This window comes from Myxocyprinus asiaticus, chromosome 25, assembly GCF_019703515.2.
Source record: "Myxocyprinus asiaticus isolate MX2 ecotype Aquarium Trade chromosome 25, UBuf_Myxa_2, whole genome shotgun sequence".
Lineage (NCBI taxonomy): Eukaryota > Metazoa > Chordata > Actinopteri > Cypriniformes > Catostomidae > Myxocyprinus > Myxocyprinus asiaticus.
The window spans coordinates 12,749,139-12,774,570 of record NC_059368.1 but is presented as its reverse complement, the minus strand read 5'-3'; the positions used below and the strand labels follow the sequence as shown (position 1 = coordinate 12,774,570).

The following is a 25,432-nucleotide window of genomic DNA, read 5'->3' as shown; positions in this document are numbered from 1 at the left end:
ATTTTGCTGTTCAATTACCCTTATTTCACTCATCTATTTATTCTTTCTTTGTTCCTTTCTCTGCTTGAGAAACTTGCATGAGGGCCTGTTTACAGGGCTATTGACTCTGAACAAAGTACAGAAGTAATCAGGTAAGAATACAGAATCGCTGCAGAGAGGTTATGTAACCTATTTGCGGCAGTTCATTGAATTAAGCACTGGAGCTGCTGAGTGCAAGCAGTGGGAAATAAGAAATGAGGCAATGGGGTATATGAACACAAATTCAGATTCACACAAGTTAACACAGACTAAGAATTACATAACAAGGTTGTTTTAGGCCACAAAACCATGTCATTGTCTAGCTCTAAGCCGTTGTAAGCATCACAGTTTCATTTTAACTTTTTAATTCATAAATGGGTTTACCCCTAACATTGGGTTCAAAATCAAACTTGCCCATTTACATTTTACTCTGATGGCTTCACTCCCTGTCTGCTGCAAGCATGTCCAAAAAAGTAAACTTAATATGAGCATCACAGTGTTCTGCATAAGCATAGGAACTAAACTTTCATGCTTCGGAACTAATGTGTTAATCAAAAAACACAAAAGAGAGCATCTTTGCATACATACTAATATCTTTACCATAATTACCCATGGTGGCAAAAGAGATAAATCAGTTTGTTTTTTTTTCAGTGCCATTTTTAAATATTTCACGCTACACTGCAACATTTTTCTATCTTGCTATTGATTTGACTTTGTTCTATTTGTAAAGACCCTAAGGAATTGTAAAATGCAATATAGTGTTCACTATTAATAAACATTTAAGATTAATATATCCCTACCATTAAACATTCCTATAGTGCTGCACATATTTGGGCCATTTTCAACAATGGATTTGAATAAAAGCACTTACTCTTATGTGCTAATTATGTCTATAGATCTGGCCTAAAGGTTCTCTGTTTTATTTGAAGACTACAACATTTTAAAATTTCTTTACACAGAACAATTTGTGTTGACCACTAGACTAAGTTTCCTAGATTACTATGTCTAAAAGTTGACCTGTCTTAAATTATTAAATATTAGGTCTCATGTTGTATCAGTGTAATTTACTGTTAGTTTGTACTGTGTCATTTTCTGTTCTGTAAGCTGCTTAGAAAAATAAGTGTAAATGGACACATTAAAATGCTTTGGATGCATAACTTTCATATTTTATGGTCCTGTGGGTCTCTGATTGTAACATTTTTAAAAGCTTTGATAAGACATACTATCCATGGCAATCTGTTTCTTGTCTAATTCTTTCTGTTTTAACAAAACTGACAAGAACTTGCATAACATTTACCAAGACAATTACCATTAGCTTAAATGGAAAACAAATTAATGCCACCAAACTTAAAAAACCTGAACATTATCTTTAAACGTCACTCACTTAAAGGTGTAGTTCACCCAAAAATGAAAATTCCCTCACCATTATGCCATCCAATATGTGTATGACTTTCTTTCATCTGCTGAACTCAAATGAAGATTTGTAGAACAATTTCTCAGCTCTTTTGGTCCATACAATGCAAATCAATGGGTGCGAAAATTTAGAAGCTACAAAAATCACATAAATCAGCATAAAAGTAATCCATAAGACTCCTTAAATCAATGTCTTCAGAAGTGATATGATCGGTGTGGGTGAGAAACAGATCACATTCTTCATGCATACTGCCCCCTGCTGGGCAGGGGAAAGAATTTCTAGCAAAAAAGGACTTAAATATTTATCACCCACACCATCATATCACTTCTGAAGATATGGATTAAAACACTGGAGTCATATGGATTACTTTTTTGTTGCCTTTTGCTTTTTGGAGCATCAATTTTGGCACCCATTCACTTGCATTGTGAGGACCTACAGAGCTGAAATATTTTTCTAAAAATCATAATTTGTGTTCTGCAGAAGAAAAAGTCATAAACTTCTGGGATGGGTGGGTAAATGATGAGAGAATTTTCATTTTTGTGTGAACTATCCCTTTAAAACACTGTCTGCATTGTCAAGTATCATTGGCTAAACAACAAATCGGATCACCAAAAATAAGCCAATCTTAATTAGCCACAACTTTCTGTTTTTCAGCTTTAAAAAAAAAAATAATTCATTACTTGCCCTCCCACTGATTATTATTATGGTTTTACTGAAGAGCTCGTTATACATGGGACATCTGCTCATGTAACTGAACAAGATACAACTGAGGTGTACAACAGAAACATCCTAATTCTAGAATTCAATCTTATCTGTTTAGAAACAAAGTTACGGAACTAGTCAGTTGTTAGCTTAAGACTTAAAACAGGAAGTTTCTATAATATGGCCCCTGATGTTAAAGTTGGCAACCGAATTATACTTAGCTCAGTGGTTTTAGGTGTTTTGTTTAATTTTCACTTAAAGAACCTGGCTTGAAATGCAGAGATGTGAAAATCATGAATATCATTGTCATGGCTGAAAGGTTTTAGCTGAAAAGAGTTGCAAAAACCCTTGCATTTGAGGTACGCCAAAAGCGGGGAAGCAATACACAGTTTCGCGCTTTGCTTTGTATTGACATTATTGCTCAGTATAGGTGACCTGATTATGGAAAAGAATACCTGTACATGCTGGTGTGTGTTCAAAAGCAGATTCATATCCAGTTAGTATTTTATCACATCAACCTTGAATTCAGAATATCATCCATCAAATGTTCTGTATTAAAAATGTCCCTCAGTGTATTGCAGTGACTTTGTCCTTGGCAATGCAGTTGGTTAAAAATACAGCTGTTACATTTACTTGACAAATTGTTCAAACGAAATACAATACCAATTACACTGGTATATTCACTGGTTTCTGCATTAATACTCGACTCAGTGCTCAATGACAGAATTCTGAAGAAATGCCAGTTATTCAATATGTCCATCAATATGTTTTATGGTCTATATAATTTGCCCAACTTTCAGATGTTTACCACTCTGAATGTTTATTCTTTGATTTGCTATATAGTGTGTGCCAAAGTATGATGTTATTAGTGTTTATCTGTTGTTAAAATGATGCTTTCTACCCCTTTGACTTCATATTGTATATCTCCTGATCAAATAATCACAAGTTGATCTGAAAGTTTAAGTTTCAAATGAGCTTTTAAATACAATGTTAGAAATATTGTGCCAGAAAAAGACATCTGAGACTCCTGGGAAAACATTATACACAGAAGGTTTTGATATCCAAATTGGGCTATTTCCATGCAATCCTTAATTCAGGGCCCACAGAGCCATATAACACCACAACCACACAAATCCGTTTTCAGTTTCCTAACGTCATCATTTTCCAGTATAATCGAGAGCACTTTTGGAATTGCTCCATTTTTCGATTGAGGAAAATGCTGTTCCAGTGTGGACAAGAGGTGTAAACATAGCAAAAACAATGCATTTTTAAACGAAAACGTATCTGTGTAGACGTGTTAAAGTATCCGTTTGTCTGATGACATCGCATGTAAAAGAAAAAAATGAAAATGATTAATAATTATTTGTATATTCAGTCACTTTAAGTTTGGTAGTGATTTGCAGTCTCATGAAAACTGTCCTGTTGTGTTAAATGATTTGAGCCCAAAAGTGCATATTTGATTTATGGCCCTCAGAATGAGTAGCTGCATGCCTTAAGTCTGTTTCACTGAAAACGGTGGTGACTTTGTGTTGACTTTGATTTGTGAGCCACTTTAAAGTAAATAAAGCAGATAATATAGATGTTGACTAAGTAATTTATGGCCTGATCCAAAAACATGCATCATAACTAAGAAGAGCAGTATGCAGATTTTCATCTATAAAGGCTTAACTCTAAAAATATGACCAGCTGTTTAGTGGATGTGATATACACTGTTGGGTTACATAATTCTAACTTAAAGTGTCCTGAATTGTCAACATTGTTATTTGCCATTTTAAGAGCTTTATCAGTACATTTAGCAAAGTTCTTACAAACATTCTTTACCTATGATTACATTGCATTACAATTAAGATTTCTAATTAAGATTAAGTGTGGGCTACCTATGAAGAAATGGATTTTAAATGTGGGAAAGCTGCACATTAGGGAGATATGTTGTCTCCCGCAAAATTACATTATCATGGTTTTCATATAGGCTGCTAGTCCTAAATACTGTGTATATATATATATATATATATAATAAAAAAAGCTGAGAAACATCTAATATATTGCAGCACTGTAGTGAGAAAAAAACTGGTTTGTTGATGCAAATAACATTCTCATATGTTATTACTGGCCTAATGAGTTTAGAATTTAATTATTTATTAATTTATTTGGTTTTTATAGCTTTTTTAATAATATGACCTTTATCTTAAAAAAAAAAATGTTTTCGTTTCTTTAATTTAAAAAAAAATACTTTACATTTATTTTACAATTTATTATTTTTCCTACTGGTTTAAAGCTCAGAATAAATTAAATTTAGTAAAACAAATTACTGAAGATGGTATCACATATGCATTAAAACAGAGTCCACTCTAGCAAATACAGCTCTCAAAAAGACAGAAAATAAATAAAAACAACATATTACACACTAACAAAATACATGCATACATTCAATACATGCATACACAGTCATTTTGGGTATGATTTTCATCATTTTCATTACACATCTAATTTTCATGCCTCTTTCAACACAAATATCATGTGGCTCTTACACACCGATGGCATGGGGGTGCCATCGGTGTTAGACACTAATTACACAAACTTTTCATTGGATAATATTTATGAAACTTGCTGAGTTTGGAATGTTGTATCTAACTAGGTGGCCATTCACTTCAGTCTATAAACCATTACATTATCAGTGTACATAGTCTCACCAACTGTTTATGAACCGTTTTGCAGTTAGTTTGTGGTATGTAATGGAGTCTGTAATTACCCCCAAGCTATTCTGGTCTTCAAGTCTGCGGCAAACTTTTGGTCCATTTATCTCAACCTCTAGAATAAACTAAGTGTAACCTTCCACACTGAAAGGCCCTCTGCCTTTGGAATGACTCTACAATGCCCAGTTATTTTACTGGATCAATAAGGCTCTGGCTACCACATGCGTCACACTAATCGCAAACAAGAGTTCTGCACAGTCCAATGATTATGGAATGTGAACAATGTACACAACAGGACAAAAGCCAGCATTATTTCAACATTATGTTAAAAATAATTGATTTTTGGGTCTAGAATTCCGTGTGTTTTTTGGCAGGCAATCTATGTAGAGGCATACACTGCATTGACTGACCTAGAATCATATTGGAATAGACTGACTGTAAATACAGGGAAAACACTCTGTCTGAACTTATGAAAACACGGCAAGCACAAGAACAGTTGTGCTACATGTTTGATATGGCACGAGGTAAGGATCTAATTATTTTGATTACATCTTTACACTGCTGATTTTTATGTGTTCATTAGGACAAACAAGAGTTTGATCAAATATTTATATTAAATATTTTTAATCTGTGATTATCAGAATATTAAACTAGAGGCTTGCAGGGAGTGTGGGGAACTAGATTGGTAAAAATGTAAAGAAATGTCCCAGGTTCAATACAAGTTAAGCTCGATCGACAGCATTTGTGGCATAATGTTGATTACCTACCACAAAAATAATTACGACTCGCCCTTTGTTTATAGGCTATATATATTAACAAAAGCAACAATTGCGGTTAAAGACACTTACAATAGAAGTGAATGGGCCAGTCCATATATGCCAAAATACAAACCGTTTCAAAAGTATAGGCAAAAGATGTAAACATTATACATGTTGAGATGATTTTAGTGTGATAACTAACTCGATTACTAACCTCAACTGTCATGATGATAAAGTTGTAATACTGGATCTAACTTTATTCAGATAAGGTTAATAAGTGATTTTATCACACCAAATTCATGTTTAGCATGTATAACATTTATGCCTTGTGGCTATACTTTTGAAACAATGTGCATTTTAGCGTTTATGCATTGGCCCATTCACTTCCATTGTAATTTTTTTTTTTTTTTTATATATATAATAAAGGAGTCATAAATGCTGTTCACTGAGCTTAAAGGGATAGTTCACCCAAAAATGAAAATTCCCTCATCATATATTCACCCTCATGCAATCCCAGGTGTGACTTTTTTTCTTTTGCAGAACACAAAGACACACAATGCAAATAAATGGTGACCAAAACTTTGAAGCTCCATATATATAATACGCGATATTATACGTGTGGGTGAGAAACAGATCAATTTTCTTTTTTTTTTTTTTACTATCAATCTCCAATTTCACATTCTTTTTCTTTTGTTTTAGGCGATTTGCATTCTTCAAGCATATTGCCACCTACTGGGCAGGGAGGAGAATTTATAATAAAAAAGGACTTAAATATTTAAGGCTGTTTCTCACCCACACCTATCACATTCACTCTGAAGATATAGATTTAACCACTGAAGTCTTATGTATTACTTCTATGCTGCCTTTATGTGCTTTGGAGCTTCAAAGTTTTGGTCATCATTTACTCTGATTGTGAGGACCTAAGGAGCTGAGATATTCATCTAAAAATCTGTTCTGCAGAAGAAATAAAGTCATACACATCTGGGATGGCATGAGGGTGAGTAAATGATGAGAGAATTTTCATTTTTGGGTGAACTCTCACTTTAACTTGTATTGAACCTGGAACATTCCTTCAGAGGGACAGTTCACCCAAAAATTAAACTTCTGTTTTTATTTCACTTTTAAACTCATTTAACTGTGCAAGTTCATTCAATACATTTTCAACACTGAGTTCTGTTTCTTGAGAGAGCTTGTTTTGAGTGATGCAGTATGTCCAATTGCTGCATTAACAGAGCTACTTTTCATGGCATAAAATAACCCATATATAAACACTGTGTGGATTGGCTATTATGCTAATACACAACATTGCGTAATGTGATGTCTTGACACCTGCCATTAAAATGCTCTTCATCTTTAGATAGTATCTGCATATTCTTTAGCTATGCGATCCAATCACTGAAAACATATATATTAATGCAAGGTGTAAAGGTGGACTATTATGCAAGAGAACACTTCTAACATTTTATAACAGACAGACTCTTTTCACTAGCTTGTACCTTGACAGTAACACCTTTATATTGATTTGTGCAAGATATTTCTTCAGCGTGAACACAGTGTATATCATCTGCACTGCTTAACCCTGCAAATACACTCAAATATAGACGAAACACATGCTACATTAAAAAACAATACCTTCCCATGTGATTTGATACAAATATTTTTAGATGACAGCCTTCAGTGAATCTTTATGTATGTCTACTGTGCAAAATAACAAAACAATCATACGAAAAGTAACACTTTAATCTTTTTGTAATTTTTTTGTTTTCCCCCTAACTACACGATCAGGTTTGATTTTGTAAGAAACAAGCAAGTGAATGAACAAACTAAGAAACCATACAAATGCAGCATTAACACATACTCCAAGTCTCTTTTATCATGAATGACAAGCTTGGGTATTTTAAAAATCTTTTAAAAAGTATATCAAGTTTAATATTGAAGATAAAACATCTTCGTTATGTTCATATCAGAGGTCTCTACACAAAAAACATCTCTTTTCAGCTCAGCACTGCTTGTTTATCCTGAAGAGAAAATAAAAATTACAGTCTGAATATCAGCAAAATATCAAATTTGATAAATGCACTCTCACTAAACATTTAAAGGAGAAAATCTCCCTTTCCAATTCGTAATAACTCCATTAATGACTTTCTTGTTGAAGATTTTCCACGTACAAGGTGTGGATGATTTAATTTGTATTCAGTTAATCTATTTCTCTGTAGTTGCAGATATCATGATATCATATTTGATACAGGACATTTGTGATCAATGCTTCCCAACTGTTATTTTTTGGAGAGTGTTGCATAATTTGATGGACACTGACAATTGCTACTTCCATTTGCTACTATTCTTCCCACAGTTATTTTTAAACAGAATTGGTCTTGATTAATTATATAAGCACAGTGGTTGGGGAACGTGAGGTGCATAACACTTATAAAAAACATTGACTGAACAAAAGGAATCATGTTGGTGCTAAATGTGAGCAAATATACTTCTGATTGTGATATTCTGCTCTGTTTTAAACAAAATGTATAGTATGAATACCCTTGGGAATACCGCTAGAGAAATGCACCACACTTGCATATCAAAAACACTGTCTAGATCTAGAAGATTTCTTCATTCGTGTGGGAAACAACCTACTTAGATTCATGCTTGTTGGAGTGAAACATTTAAACATAGGCCTTCACTTTAGGACTTTTGAATTAGTTCAATATGTAAAAAAAACGTTCATGTTAAGCTAGCAGCTGCAGATGTTATACACTGTTCTGGATGAAGGGTGCACAAGAGACAAGTGAGAAGGTTTGTTACTCTGGACCGCACTGCTGTTGATTACTGGGGCTGTGAGTGTCGTCCCGGCGGAGAGTGTGCCTGATCATGGACACCTCTGGGCCGGTGAAGTGCCGTGTGACACTGCCCCCTAGTGGACAGGACCTGCTTTTTTACTACCTACACGCAAACACATGCCTTTCAAACACTGGTCACGTGGTCAGGGTTTTCCCTGACTTCGATGCACTCGATTTCCTCTCTCTCCCTCTCCCGTTCCCTCTCCCTTTCCCGCTCTTTCCGCTTGGCTCGTTTCTTTTTCTTGTGCCGCTTTTTAGAAGGTGGGAAGAAAGTCAAAAACACTGGTAGGATGACGAAACAGTGTAGTACTGTGCAGCCGGCCGTGAGAAGGGAGCACTTGAACAGTGTATAGGTCAAGTTTGAAGGCACAAAGAGAAGGGGCATTATCCCAATTACAAAACATGAGGTGTTCTGCAGAATGGCAGCCCCATGCTCCTCCAGTGAGATCTTGATGCACTGAGTCCGCGTGTGCTCAGTGGCCAGAACGAAAGTGTAGAGGTGGGGGGCACAGTGATCCATGGCAAAGTTGAGAGTATAAATAAGGCACAGGATAGAGATGCTGTCCATGTCTACATTCCAGAGCGTCATGAGACCCAGGACGCCCAGCTCCACAGAGGTGATGGTCAAAATCAACCAGAAGTTCCCCAGTGGGTTAATGACCAGGAAAAAGGTGAGGATGAGAATGGTGAGCACGCTAAATCCTGATGTCAGAATAGGGGAGATGATAGAGGAACTGTAGCGATCCATGAAAACAAAGGTTGGGTTGAAAACAATGAACTTGATACTGTTGATGAGGGAGAGGGGTCGAAGTCTTTCTAGCAGCTCTACAACCTCCTCCCTGGTCTTCTCAGTTGTTCTGGCTACCAAGTACATCTTGGATGCGATAATGTCATACTCATCTCCATTTTTGGAGAAAATGATGTCATCAACAAATTGTTGGTACTCTGGGCTCCTAAGAAAAGTAGTCTTGAGAATGTTAATAAAGTCACTTTTGGTTGATGCGCTGACATTGACGACCCTCAAATAGTGGAAGTAATTATCGATCCACGAAATCTTATTAAAGCCCTGCCCTAACGTCTTGAGGTGCTCCTGAACTGTTGAGTTCCAATATTCGATGGGTTCGTAGATGTAAAACCCAATCACTGGACTGTAGTTGCTGAAGTACTTCTGTTGGGTCAGGGCGAACGACACGCTGGGTGAATTACTTGCTAGCAGATTAATTATATTGGAGCCGTCGCTAATTTGTAAGCATCCCATGAAAGAAAAGGAGGCATAAATCAGGTAGAGGATGACCACAAAAGGCTTGACGTAGGTGTTGGTAATCCATTCGGTGTAATGCTCCCGCAGAAAGTGCTGAATGAAGTGGTTCTGGTATGGAACGCTATCGTGGTGCGTGGATAGGTCGTGGCCGTCACTCATCATGGTCTTAAACCAAGTGGGCTGGCGGTCGAGATACTCCACCGAGGGTATTTTGCAGCAGAAGACGCTGTGATAGCGGTTTTGCTCCAATTGCCCAGCAAACACCAGACAGGAGCCGTAGAATGAAAACACATAGAAATAGTTCACCAAGATTGCTACACACATGCTCTGGCAAAAGACCTTCACTGATTCGATGTTGGTGAAGGGGCTGGCACCCATGCCGAAGGTGATGATATAGAGGGAGCTGGTCATGGTGTAGCATACCATCACATCGGCAAATGCATCTGCTACTCGCTCTTTGAAGGGCAAACTCTCTCTGGTTCTTCTCCAGCCTGCCAGGAGCTCAAACACACCCTTTGTTCCATGTCCTGAAAACAAAAGAGGGAATATACTGTTTGATGCTGAACAGTTGCATGAAAAATTCACATATAGATTCCAGCATGAACAATGTCAGCATGAATGCAATCTAGAATAATACATGGTAAAAAGTCAAAATGTGCAATTGTTACCTTAGGGAGCTATTATATTTCTAACTGATCTGACTCTTAAACATATGTTCTGTAGGGGTAAACTAATGTAGTCAGGTATATTTGGTCATATTAAATAATACTTGACTTAAATTATTTAATGTAGATGTTACCACATGAAGCGCTTATTTGGGTTAACTGACAAAACATTTTTGTGTACATAAAACCTGAGTAGTGGTAGACCAATATATTGGCCAGGCCAATTTAATCACACCGGTTACATTTGTGAACAAAATTTATGTAATTTGAAGGGTCTACAAACAGTTATTGTTGAATTTTACACAGAGTTGTCAACTATTAATTAAAGTGCTAACAGTCTTGATTTCACGTGAAGCTCCTCTGAAAGATACATCTGTGTGTAAAGACTTCATAAAAGGAAGTAAGTAAAACTTGACATTAATACATTTTATGCTCATAGGACAAATAAATCTTGAAGAATTGTTAGGCAGGAAAAATATGTAACAACTGTGACCAGTGGGAAACATAAGAGTCTCATATTTGAAAAGGTGACTGATTGACTCCCATTATAAAATTTGAGATTTCAAATTATTGTTACAATAAATGAAACAAAGAAAAAAGAAAATGCAATTATTCTTGGTTTATCATTTTCTTTTCCTACACAACTGCAACTTAGTAAAACAATATTAAATTATGTAACTTTATTGTTTGCAATTTTCTATTGGGTCTTAAAATATAAAATATATACAGTACAGAGCAAAAATTTTAGGCACTTGTGAAAAATATTGCATAGTGAGAATGTCTTCACAAATAATGCCATAAATAGTTTTCATTTATCAGTTAACATCATACAAAGTCCAGTAAACAAAAAAGCTAAGTCAAGATTTGGTGTGATGACCTGGACACAGTTTTTATTGGTTGTTGGCAGATAGGATGTACCAAGCTTCTTGGAGAATTTGCCACAGTTCTTCTATCTATTTAGGCTGTCTCAATTGCTTCTGTCTCTTCATGTAATCCCAGACTGACTCCATGTTCAGTGGGGGGCTCAGTGGGGGCAATGCTATCTGTTGCAGGGCTCCCTGTTTTTCTATTCTATTCAATTAGCAAAAGTAATGTTTGGGAGTCTAAAATGTATATTTCCTGTTGACACACTAAAATTGAAGAAATAAATAACCATCTTAAGACAAATGTTTTTGTAAAACATCTTATGTGCCTAAAACTTTTGCACAGTACTGTATACTGTATATATAAATATTAGAAAATGTATTCAGTTTGTTTCTTTGGGCTATCCAAGAAGCTGAATACATGTCTTCATTTAGCTGGGATTAAATGGGATAATAATAATAATAATAATAATAATAATAATAACACATACATACATTCCAACATATTAACCTGCTAATGCATATCAAATGTCTTTAAAGTAATGTTCCGGGTTCAACACAAGTTAAGCTTTATCGACTGCAAAAATCGAGGTTAGAGTGAAGCACTTACAATGGGAGTGGGGGCCAATTTTTGGAGGGCTTAAAAACAGAAATGTGAAGCTTGTAATTGTATAAAAGCACTTACATTATTTATTAATGAATTAAAGTTGTTTAAATCATAATTTTTACAGTCGTTTTAGGATTTTAGGTTTTATTGACATTACATTGTCATGGCAATGAAGATGTAAAATTGGCTATAACTTTTCACAGAAAAGGTTAAGTGATTTTATTGCGTTAAAATCATGTTCTATACTTCTATATCATGCTATACTTCTGAAACAGTGAGAATTAAAAAATAAAAAGTTAGCCAATTTTTTATGTTAAAATTCTCACTGTTTCAGAAGTATAGCCACAACACGTAAACAATATGTTTAATATTAAACATATTTACATGGAACACATCTCCATTTGTGTTCCATGTAAAACAATAAAGTCATACAGGTTTGAAACAACATGAGGGTGAGTAAATGACTGAATGTTAGGGTAAACTGTTCCTTTAAAAGCAGTGGTACTGTAGTTCCCCTTCTGCCAATTCCAAACAACAGCCAAGTGTCAGTAGACAATATTTTTTGAATCCAACATTTTTCAGTAAATTTTGATAAAACTTACTCAGTCGACCTCTAAACATTAGTTAAAAGTTATAAACTGAGCTGCAATTCAGCTTCCTCTTCTACCATCCACCTAAATGTATTCTGTTCACTCAAGCTGATACATCAGATCTAGTCTGTGTGCACACTTTTGCCTTTGAACATATTAATACATTTGACTTTTATCCATCCACTAAATATTTCACTTGGTATCAAGGACATCAACATGGCTCATCTCTACACACTCTCTCCCGCTGTCTCACGAATATGTCACAAAAGCTACTCCCTTACCTTTTTCTGCTAAATCATAAATTTCCATTGACCTGACAGAGACGGAGAAAAACCTAATTAACCATAAAGGATTACACCAATGTAATGAGTTAGATGGACTGGCTTTCCCTGCTTTTAGCTATATTAAGAGGCAGAACAAGTCCATTAGCCTGTGTGAATTAATCTGCAAGATGAGGATGGTACTTGGTGGGCCAGTGGTAGCCCAGTGACTAAATGTCTGAGCTGCTAATACAAAGATTGCATGCTCAATCCCAAATACTAAGTGGAGAGGTACCAACATCACAATATTGCGTTTTTATCAAGTACACTTAAGCTAGGCACTTAGTCCCAGGTTGCTCTCAAAGGGGTGTTCCTGCAATTTCATTGAGCTACCCTGAATAAAAATCAGCAACTAAATTGCAATTAAATCCTAAACTACTATATACAGTACAAAATTTGGTACAAACAAAACTTTCAGGCATATAAATGCATACATGGGTCACTACTTTCAAAATTACAGATCAACCCATCAATTTAATAAACTATTTAAATTGTGATTAGTAACTGACCCTGCAATCTCACAAATAACACTATCACTGCTTGAGCAATTCTTCTGCATTCTCCAATTAAGAAGATTAATTAAATCCATGATGTGAGTCCATTTATTATTTGCCCAATCTGCACAGAATTCTTCTGCATGGTTAACACAAAGTTTCATTTTATTTAATCTGCATTGGCTAAATGGACATGGAATCACATGGAATCGATTCTCTCCAGGCAATATTCACTCAGCTGACAGAAGCCAATTCATCTACAGTAATTCAGCATCAGACTGTCGAGAGGTGCAGCTAATGCCTCAAAGTCCTTTTGGGCTCAGTTTAAAAAACATATCTATTGAAAGCTTGTGCACATCACCTAGTGCAATGAATGGATAAATTACCACACCCAGCCAAGACTGTAATTTTATCCTCTAAGGCTTGTTCATATTTTTCTTCGTTATAAAGTACCCGCAACTTAATAATTTGGTAAATATTTGAAGATTGATTGGTATTAATGGGCCCAAAGTGTGCTAAGAAAACATTCCTCACACCATTACATCACCGCCACCAGCCCGGACTGTAGACAAGGCAGGTTGGGTCCTTGGATTCATGCTGTTGCTGCCAAATTCTGATCCTACCATCTGTGTGCCTCAGCAGAAATCGAGATTCATCAGACCAGGCTATGTATTTCCAGTCTTCAACTGTCCAGTTTTGGTGAGCTTGTGCCCACTATAGCCTCAGCTTTCTGTTCTTGGCTGACAGAAGTGGAACCCAACATGGTCTTCTACTGTTGTAGCTCACCCACCGCAAAGTTCGACGTGTTGTGCATTCTGAGATGCTATTCTGCACATTACAATTACCTTACAGTAGCTCAAACCAGTCTGGTCATTCTCTGTTGACATATCTCTTCAACAAGGCATTTCCAGTCGCAGAACTGCCACTCACTGTATGTTTTTTGTTTTTGGCACCATTCTGAGTAAACTCTAGAGACATTTGTGTGTGAAAATCCCAGGAGATGAGCAGTTACAGAAATACTCAAACCAGCCTGTCTGGCACCAAGAATCATGCCACGGTCGAAATCTCTGAGATCGAATTATTTTCCCCATCTGATGGTTGATGTGAACATTAACTGAAGCTCCTGACACATGTCTGCATGATTTTATGCACTGCACTGCTGCCACACGATTGACTGATTATATAATCACATTAATAAATAGGTGTACTGCAGTGGCGTGTGGTTGACTTTTGAAATGATGAGGCAATATAAATTCCAATTTCAGTTCCAGTTGACATTTAAATAGCTTACAGGTTAAACCCATACAAAATTGAAATCTGATTTATGACAACATATGATATGAAAAAGTAGGCCTGCATAAAAATATACAATATAAAAAGTCACATGTTTTGCTTATAAATGCAACAACATAATAACAAAATACTAAAACTGGCTGTTGTTCCATATGTAACATATACAGTATTTTCTTTAAATCAGTTTTTTATCATCATAAAATTTGTATAGGCTATGTACATACTATATAAGCCCAAAAAAATTACATTATATATGTAACTTGCCATATATCAGATTTCTGTACAGAAATGCATATGAAATACCTTTTCAATCAAAGACTCATCAAGTGTATGAATTGTTTTATATAGTAATTATAATTTTTTCATAGCCTCAAAAACAATACCTACAAGAAAACAGCAACATTTTTCATCTGTTCGCCTATTATTTTTATAGTAATCTTATTTTTGGATCATTCATCATCCACTCCTTGGTAAACAACACGGGGTTCATGATGGCACGGATCTGTACCTTTAAGAGGGCATTAGTTTTAGGTTAGGGTGGTACGTTTTAATTAATAAAACATCCATCTAAAATTCACCTCAAAACTTCGTCTGATTACATCATAATTTAAATTGCTTTTGGTGCCCCCAGCTGGACATTTCACTGGAAAACTGCAGCCAAACATGTAATACAGTAAGTAAATTTTGATTTGCAAAAATGTTGTCATGGTCATGTAAATTTCATGAGATCAGGCTGCTATCAAAACACGAGCATCCTCCTGACCAGCCTGACATTGGCTCCATGTTGTAGTCTATATTATTGCCAGCAGCCATATCACCATGCAGCTCAAGAATAGTAACCCAATAAAGCTAAGCAGGGTTAAGCCTGGTCAGTACCAGGATGGGAGACCCCCTGGGGAAAACTATGGTTGCTGCTGGAAGTGGTGTTAGTGAGGCCAGTAGGGGGTGCTCACCCTGTGGACTGTGTGGGTCTTAATACCCCTGTATAGTGATGGGGACACTATACTGTGAAAAGGCACTGTCCTTTGGATGAGATGTTAAACCAAGGTCCTGACTCTGTGTGGTCATTAAAAAAATCCCACTCTTGTAAAGAGCAGGGGTGTAACCCTGTTGTCCTGGCCAAATTCCCCCCATTGGCCCTTATCAATCATTGCCTCCTAATAATCCCCATACTTAAATTGGCTGTATCATTCTACTCTCCTCTCCACCAACAGCTGGTGTATGGTTAGTATACTAGCACACTATGGCTGCTGTTGCATCATCCAGGTGGATGCTGCCCACTGGTGGTGGTTGAGGAGAACCCCCTGTTCACTTTGTGAAGCACTTTGAGTGTATAAGGTGTCAGAATGTGCTTTATTAATGTAACGTTCATTATTTTAATGAAACAAAAATGACACACTCCTTCTTTAACATAGCATTCATTAAGCTAGGATGGAAGAGGGATTTCCTTGTTTTTGAGAGAGGAGAGATACTGGAATGGTGCTTTTGAAATGAATATCTACTCACATCTTTCTTAGAATGACATGCTGATTTCTTCAGTGTGGGCTGGAAATGCTACATAACACGTCAGAGTGCTGGTCAAGGGCACAAGAAATTGTGCTCAGTTCTAAAGGTCTCTAATGAAACAGGGCTGAGATTGGACACATGACAAAACTACTGCATGACTGGCTAGACTTGCTGGTATGATTTGCCAAATACACACCATTGGGTCATTCCAAAAGCCTGTTCCTTAATGACATCATCCTCCAAAAAGTGGCATATTTTTTGGGTGGGAAAACATCAGTAGGTGTTAGCAATGGATTTTATGAATTCTGATTACTTTGTTTAATTTTTTCTGTTTATCACCCAAAACTGATCATAGCACTTAAGAAGACATGGATTAAACCACATGAGTCATAAGGATTATCTTTATGCTGACTTTATGTCCTTTTTGGAGCTTGAAAGTTTTGGACTCCATTGACTTGCATTGTGTGGATATAAACATCAAACTATGAAAATGTCTTCATTTGTGTTCCACAGAATTATGAAAGTCATATGAGTTTAAGATGGCTGATTGAGTAAATCATGAGAAAATTATAATTTTTGGGTGAACTTTTAAAAGATTAAATTAATTTGTCATGTTAATCCCTCATGTTAGCTAACTCTCAATCCCTTACAGAGCAGTAGCAAACTTTAGCTCTATTTCCATTCTGTTTCGTTCGGCCTGGTCTCATGAACATTACGTGACTAGCAAAATTTTTTGCAATACAAAATTAGGTGCTTCATTACAGGTTTCGCTGCAGTTTCCCAGCAAAATGTCCAGCGGGGGTGCCAAAAGTGAGTGAAATGGTGTTGTAATCAGACAAGGTTTTAAAGGTGAATATTAGATAGAGGTTTTAATGAGTAAAACGTACCTCCCTAACTTAAAACTTCAACCTAAACCTAAACAAATGTGATCTACAATCAAATGAGAGGTAGACACAAAACAGACATCCTTACCCTTAACCAAAGCCTAAACCTAACCGACAGTGTCCAAAAACAAAATGCGAAATGAAAAGCAAATTTTCTGAAGCAACCATGTCATCTTGTGTCACTTCTATGACACTCCTGTCTCACGTGTCAGTTTTCAAACTTGACTGGTTTCGAACTGTAGACTCCTGAGTCCAAAGTGCAACACTTTATAAGGCGAGCTACTGTAAAAGCTAATCACACATAGGATTTAGAGTAAGTGTTAATACTGGTGAGTCTATAATACATGTGTCAAAATGGGTAGTTTTTCAAATGATGTGTTATAGTAAAAGTGTTTGGTTCCCCTTCTGTCACTCACTCGACGTTGTGTCGATGTAGTGACACTAGGGGTCGCCCTTGGGAGCCCCAAACACCTCTAATCTTTTAGAAAAGGCCAATGAGAATTGCTGAGTGGAATTTGCATGCCACTCCCCCGAACATACGGGTATAAAAGGAGCTGGCTCGCAACCACTCATTCAGATTTTTCTTCGGAGCCGAGCGGTTGTGTGTCAGCGAGCTGAATTCCACTGCCGGTCCATTCACCACAGATAGAAGCGTATGCTGTTGGATATACGGCACATTCCAGCGGCTTTCTCTCCTTTTGCATGCTTAGTGCAGACTATGCCCCTGGGTGCTTCGACAGCGCTTCTAAGAGAGTATATATCTCTGCAAAGAGTATATTTTCCTCTATTAGAGCAGCACATTGACATGAACGTCTTTTTAAAGACGCCGTTCCGTCTTTGTGTAATTCCTGGATGCGGTCGTTATCTCTCCGCCTCCGACAGCCACAGGCACTGCCTCGTGTCTGGGCCATGCTCACACTGAGGCTACGTTTGTGGATGGTTCGTGTTCTCATTGCGAGAACATGACCATGGCAACGTTGTGGTTGCGGCTTTCCTTCCTCCGAGGGAAAGCTATTCCAGCCGCCCCCCATGCTGCGCCTTCTACCTATGGGTACGAGGCCGGCCCGGCTGGTGCTGGAGGTGATTTGGGGATTTCAATGGCCGTGGTCTTGCCGGGTAATTCCCCGCGGACCTCCCGTTCCCCAGCACGCTCGTTTGCCTCCGTTGAGTTCCAAGATGAGACCAGCTCACCTCACGGCCAGCCTAACATCTCTCTCGGGGCTTGTGAGCAGGATGAGTCCTTGATCGCTGCATTGGAGAGCGCATTGGCGATGTCGGATGCCGAGGACTCGACAGGGCTGCCACCTTCGGGTCCATGCTTGCCTGGGCTGCCGCGAGTGTTGGGTTAGACTGGAATTCTCCAACCTCCCCTGAGCCCTCATGGCTAGATGACTGGTTCCCCCCCCCCGGACCCCTTTTTCCCGGAAGTGCACGACGAGTTGACGAGGTCCTGGAGGGCACCTTTTTCTGCCTGAACTCAACTTCCCAGCTCATCTGCTCTCACTACCCTCAATGGCGGGGTGGCCAACGGGTACGCGGAGATCCCTCAGGTGGATAAGGCAGTTGCGTTGCACCTCTGCCCACAAAACGCCACCACCTGGTGGGATCATCTGGCACGCCCCTCCAGGGCCTGTAGGACTACATCGTCTCTGGCGACTAAAGCCTACAGTGCCACTGGACAGGCCACCTCTGCCCTGCATGCCATGCTGCAAGTACACCAGGCCAAGGCACTGAAAGAGTTGCACGTGGGTAGTCCTGATCCCGATGTGATGCAGGAGCTGCACTCAGCGACTGACCTCACCCTCCGGGCAACAAAGGTCACGGCGCGAGCACTCAGGCAGGCGATGTCCCCCTTGGTGGTCAAGGAGAGCCACCTGTGGCTGAATCTGTTCAAGATGAGGGACGGGGACAAGGCTCACTTTCTCAACACTCCCATCTCCCAGGTCGGCCTATTCGGCGACACCGTCGAGGACTTTGCCCAGCAGTTCTCGGCGGTGAAGTAGCAGACTGTGGTGATATAGCACATCTTGCCCTGGCAGGGCTCAAGATCCCGTACCCCGTCTGCTCACCGAGGGTGTCCTCCTGTGGTGCCGAAAGCTCAGGCGGCTCCGCCACAGCCCGTGCCCAGTTCTCGGCCCCAGCGCAGAGCCCCACGCAGGAAGCTGATGCCCCCTGACGCCAGGTACATGGAGCAAGGTAAGTGCTTCGAGGGCCCCCTAAATCTTGTGTTCCCTTTTGTTTTGTGTTCCACATTTTCAAAAAAAAGAGCGGTTTCCTCACTCCTTGGGTCACATGGTCGGTGTTTACAACCGCCGTTATCACGGCGACCGGACACTGAGCACCTGTGACTTGGACGTCACGAATGCGGGCCCCCCATCTTCGCGCGCCTGACCGCACCACGGACAGGCGGTTGTGATGAGTTACGAGGACGGGCAAAAAGTCCCTCCTCCCCCTGTTGCTGACCCCCCCCGACGCCAGGTACATGGAGCAAGGTAAGTACTTCGAGGGCCCCCCAACGTGGCATCCCCTGCTCCCCCCGCCATGAGGCCCCACCCACAGGTACGTTAGACATGATTGTCCCCTTATTGCCCCTCGTCCGGAGCTTGGACGCATGGTTAGCACTTTCCAACCCATCGCGGTGGCTGGCCAGGACCATCCGACTCGGCTATACGATTCAGTTCGCCAGGTGCCCGCCCCGCTTCAGCGGCATCACCTCGGTGAAGGGCGAGAACGCCTCCACCCTGCGTGCGGAGATCGCAACCCTTCTGCGCAAGGGCATGATAGAGCCTGTCCCTCCAGTTGAGATGAGGAACGGGTTCTACAGCCCTTACTTCATCATACCAAAGAAAGGCGGTGGGTTGCGGCCAATCTTTGACCTGCGAGTTTTGAACCAGGCCTTACACAGACTCCTGTTCAAGATGCTGAGGCAGAAGCACATTTTGGCATGTGTCCGGCATCAAGATTGGTTCACGGCAGTTGACCTGAAGGATGTATACTTTCACGTCTCAGTTTTACCTCGTCACAGACCCTTCCTACGGTTTGCTTCCGACGGCCGGGCGTATGAGTACAAGGTCCTCCCCTTCGGTCTGTTCCTGTCCCCTCAAGTCTTCACGAAGGTCACAGAGGCAGCTCTTGCCCTGTTAAGGGAAGTGGGCATCTGCATACTCAATTACCTCGATGACTGGCTGATTCTAGCACACTCTCGAGAGTTGCTGTGCGCACATAGGGAACTGGTGCTCAGGCACCTCAGCTGTCTAGGGCTTCGGGTCAACTGGGAAAAGAGCAAGCTTTCCCCGGTTCAGAGCATCTCTTTTCTCGGCATGGAGAAAATGATAGCGCGCCTCACAAGCGAGCGCGCGCAGTCGGTGCTGAACAGCCTGAAGTCATTCAGGCGGATGACAGTGGTTCCACTGAAACACTTTCAGAGGCTCCTGGGGCATATGGCATCCTTGGCGGCGGACACGCTGCTCAGGTTGATGCATATGAGACCACTTCAGCACTGGCTTTAGACTCGTGTCCCAAGATTTGCATGGCGCCACGGCACACATCGCGTGGCTATCATGCCACTCTGCCACCACTTATTCAGCCCTTGGACAGACCCTGCATTTCTGCAGGCAGGAGTCCTCCTACAGCAAGTGTCCAGATGCGTTGGGCTGGGGTGCCATGTGCAATGGGCACATAGCCGCTGGCTCCTGGACAGGACCATGGCTGTGTTGGCACATCAACTGCCTCGAGTTGCTGGCTGTACTGCTCGCCCTGCGGAGGCTATTGCCATTGATCCGGGGCAAGCATGTGTTGATCCAGTCGGACAACACAGTGACAGTAGCAAATATAAATCACCAAGGCGGCCTACGCTCTCGTTGTATGTCGCAACTTGCCTGCCATCTCCTCCTCTGGAGTCAGCAGTGGCTGAGGTCACTGTGGGCTACTCATATCCCAGGCAGCCTCAACGCTACAGTGGACGTGCTGTCGTGGCAGGTGACGCTCACCCCCAGGTGGTCCAGCTGATTTGGAGTTGATTCAGCAAAGCACAGGTAGACCTGTTCGCTTCCCGGGAATCCTCACACTGCCCGCTCTGGTATTCCCTGACGAGAGCTCCCCTCGGGACAGATGCACTGGCACACAGCTGGCCCCAGGGGCTGCACAAATACACATTCCCCCCACTGAGCCTACTTGCACAGACCCTGTGCAAGGTCAGGGAGGGCGAGGAACAGGTCACTCTCGTGGCACCGTACTGGCCCACTCAGACTTGGTTCTTGGATCTCACGCTTCTCGTGACAGCCCCTCCCTGACAGATTCCCCTGAGGAAGGACCTCCTCTCTCAGGGACGGGGCACCATCTGGCACCCACGCCCAGACCTCTGGAACCTCCACGTCTGGCCCTTGGACGGGACGTGGAAGACATAAGTGGCCTACCACCAGCAGTGGTAGACACGATCACTCAGGCCAGGGCTCCCTCTACGAGGCAGCTTTATGCCCTGAAGTGGCATTTGTTCGCGAGTTGATGTTCTTCCCAAGGTGAAGACCCCCAGAGATGCGCAGTCGGGTCAGTGCTTTCCTTCCTGCAGGAGAGGCTGGAGGGGCAGATGTCCCCCTCCACTCTGAAGGTGTATGTGGCCGCCATAGCGGCACACCACGATGCAGTGGATGGTAAGTGCTTAGGGAAGCTCGACCTTATCATCAGGTTCCTGAGAGGTGCCCGGAGGCTGAATCCTCCTAGGCCAAGCCTCTTTCCCTCATGGGATCTCTCCGTGGTCCTCCTGGGCCTTCGGAGAGTCCCGTTTGAGCTGCTAGAGTCAGTCGAGCTGAAAGCCCTCTCTTTGAAGACGGCCCTCCAGATTGCGCTCACCACCATCAAGAGGGTTGGGGACCTGCAGGCATTCTCTGCCAGCAATATCTGCCTGGAGTTCGGTCCGGTAGACTCTCACATGGTCCTGAGACCCCGGCCGGGCTATGTGCCCAAGGTCCCCATGACCCCCTTCAGGGATCAGGTGGTGAGCCTGCAAGCACTGCCCCGGGAGGAGGCAGACCCAGCCCTGTCGTTGCTGTGTCCGGTTCGTGCTTTGCGCATCTGAGCTGTCTCCAAACAGAGGCTTGCCCACTGGATCGTGGATGCCATCGGTCTGGCATACCAAACCCAGGCCGTGCCCACCCTTTTGGCAATACGAGCACACTCTACAAGGAGTCTGGCATCCTTGTGGGCACTGGCCAATGGCGCCTCTCTAGCAGACATCTGCTGAGCAGCGGGTTGGGCGACACCCAATACCTTTGCGAGATCTTACAATCTCCGGGTTGAGCTGGTTTCTTCCCGTGTTTTGTCAGGTACGAACAGGTAAGTTTGGTAATACGGAAACGCTGGCCAGGTGTATCACTTGCGTATAGCGCCTTTCCCCTCCGTGAGGCAAAGACGTGTGCTTCTTCTCCCATGCGAGTTCACGAACCGTGAACACTGGATGTCCTTCCTCCTAGCCCTGTGGCTCATGAATTCGGTGGAGGAATTCACAGCCGGACCCACTATGGGTACTAATATGCCCTGTACTGGGATAGGTGCTCCACAGGTGCTGGTTACTCCGGTAACCCCCTGTGATGTATTTTCCCTCTCTGCCCCCAGCCGCTGTATTTGTAGAGCTCCTCCCCTTCCAGGCAGGACCTACCACCGTGCCTCTTCCATGTTCGGCTAGTGAGCCCACGTTACGTATTGCCACGTTACCTCCCCTCCGGGCAGGATGTGGTCTCTGCGGGGTCTTTTCCCCCTGAAAGAATAGGAAAGGAAGAGAACACCTTCCCTGGTGCGTGTAATAGTGTTTGATGGCCCCAGCCGAATCTAATACATCTGTGGAGAGAAAACATAGAGAGAAAAGGCCGCGGCTGGTGTGGCCTGCTCCCATGCTAGTTATGTCGCTTCCCCCCCTCTGGGATAAGGGGAACTACATGATGTCTTGTGGGGTGTTGGGGGAGGTTACGTGTGGACTGATGCACCTGCTATTACGCACGCAGCAGCTTGCTTGCACCTGCATCGGCAGTTCACGTAACATGGTCCAGCTGTTGTGCCGTTTTTCTATAGGGACCCCTAGTGTCACTACATTGACACAACGTCGAGTGAGTGACAGAAGGCGAATGTCTCGGTTACTGCTGTATCCTCCGTTCCCTGATGGAGGGAACGAGACATTGTGTCCCTCTTGCCACAACACGGTACTATCCGCTGAAATGGCCGGGACCTTGTCTCAGCTCCTCAGTACAAAACCTGAATGAGTGGTTGCGAGCCAGCTCCTTTTATACCCGTATGTCCGGGGGAGTGGCATACAAATTCCACTCGCCAATTCTCATTGGGCCCTAGTGTCACTACATCGACACAACATCTCATTTCCTTCATCAGGGAACGGAGGTTACAACAGTAACCGAGACGATATCATAACAGACAGTAGCAGTGTGTGAGTAATAGTGTGAAAATTAAGTGGTTATAAAGTCATAATCATCAGCCGTTGTAGTCGTGATTTGTGTAAAAGTGAATAAAACGCACAGCTTGTTGTAGCGCTCTAGTGTTAATTTCACAAGGAAACTGCAACGAAACGCAGAATTCAGCACGTAAAAGTGAGTTAAATGCTAAATGTCATTATAGTAATGTTCATTCTATGAGACTAGGTTGTTTAATTCCCCATTTTTGTTCCCCAAAAGTAATTTTTGTCTATCTGGTGAAAGTATGCAAATCCTTAAGAAAGCTTTCTCTCAAAATGTCATATATTCTACTGTATGATTTTGTTTCAAACAAGCTCTGTCAAAGGGTTCCATCCATTCAAGGGTGTAAATTAAATCAGGACCACTGGAGGAGTGCGTGTTTTTATTAATGCAAGAAAACTGGAAAACTGACATCTTGAAACAAGATTGACATGTTAAGGAGTGCAGCAACAAACTGAGTGCATTTAAACTGAAAGCACAAAGCTGTGAGCTGGCACTAGGGAGGCCTCCTCCTACTGGTTATAAATCACAGGCTAGGACAGTGATTATTGAGCATTTAAAATAAAACCCCTTCAACAACATCTAAGATCATTTTACTGGACCAGATGCTTGTCTAAAGGGCCACAGGGACCCTGAATGCCCCTGAACACACAGAGGGGGGGTGACCCATGGCTGACCAATGACACTCCAAGTAAGGAGGAGGACAAACACACAGTGTACACATTTACTGCACTGGGGGAACCACTTTGCACCGTCAAATGCAAACATTAACTGAATGCATTATAACAGCAAGAACATCTCGAGTATGTTTCTGAAGCTTCTTTGGTTACTTGAACACAATCAGTGTTTGACAACTGTATTTACTAAAATATATGAATCTTAAATTGTCCAGTTCACACAACAGCTAACTGAAGTGGCTTAAACGAGGTCTGTATGAACAAATAACCAAAGTCAAGCCCCTTTTCTATTCCTGTGATAGCCACAAATAACAACATTAAAAGAGATGAAAGAAATAAAAGAAAAACAAAGTAAATACTTTATCAAAAATGCCACCTTCCATAATACCAGAGAGTTGCATCTGACACAATATTATTCAATAAACAAGTCCACTCAAGATGCAAACTCATTCATCAAATCTTAATTAACCGACAGTAGCTTTAATTGCCTTTTTAAACATTTTTAGATTAGCATAGAGTGTATCATTTGGGTCAGGTCCAGACCACAAAACTGATGGGAGCAGCTCTAGAGTAAAAGTTGTTTTCATTTTTAATATTTTTCTTACCCCATAGGCAATTTTTTTTTTTTAAGCATAAACCTCTCAAAATTTTAGTTTCTCTTCTTAAAGGTATAATTCACCCACAAAAGGATAATTCTCTCAAATTTACTCACACTATCTATAATGATGTGATGTGTTTTGAAGGATGTTTGATGTGTTTCTGTCCATGTAATGTAAGTCAATGGGGTCTAAAGCTTTTATGCTCTGAAAAATACATAAATGAGCATAAAAGTAATCCTTTTGAAGGATTTTGTCACTTAACTTTGGTCTGTTTTTCACCTAAAGCGGTTATATCACTTCAGGAGACATGGATTAAACCACTCAAATCGTATTATGCTTCCTTTATGTCCTCATTGGCATTTTAAAGTTTTGGACCCCACTGGCTTACATTGTATGTAACAAACATAATACGTCATTGAAAGTATCGTCATTTGAGTTCTGCAGAAGAAAGAAAATAATACGAATTTAAGACAGCATGGGGGTGAGTAAATAAAGAGAGAATTATACATTTTGGGTGAACTATTCCTGAAAGTAAATGAGTCTTGTTTTAAGAATGTTTACTGAAAAATAAAACAAAAATACTAATTAAGAAAATGATGCAGTGTAGCACTCTAAAACAGGGCTGAACATCATTTTTTTCTGCTGTGTGCACGTAGCTTTTCAAGGAACTCTCAGGGAGCTGAACAGCAATGTTCACTGCAAGTCTCACAAGGGCTAAGGCGGCAAATAAAGGGCAGTACTTCATGTCTCTAGGTGCTGCTGGACAGGTACAACACTCCACATAGCTTAAGAGGAC

General features: G+C 41.0%; 1 protein-coding gene across 1 annotated transcript in view; it reads right to left on the bottom strand.

The window, feature by feature from the left end:
• Positions 1 to 8,546: 8,546 nt before the first annotated feature.
• LOC127416289 (patched domain-containing protein 1) overlaps positions 8,547 to 25,432 on the bottom strand; it is a 30,851-nt gene continuing 13,965 nt past the window's right edge. Inside the window, exon 3 of the mRNA XM_051655550.1 lies at positions 8,547 to 10,210. Coding sequence (XP_051511510.1) covers positions 8,547 to 10,210 — 1,664 coding nt within the window. The remainder of the gene's footprint in view (positions 10,211 to 25,432) is intronic.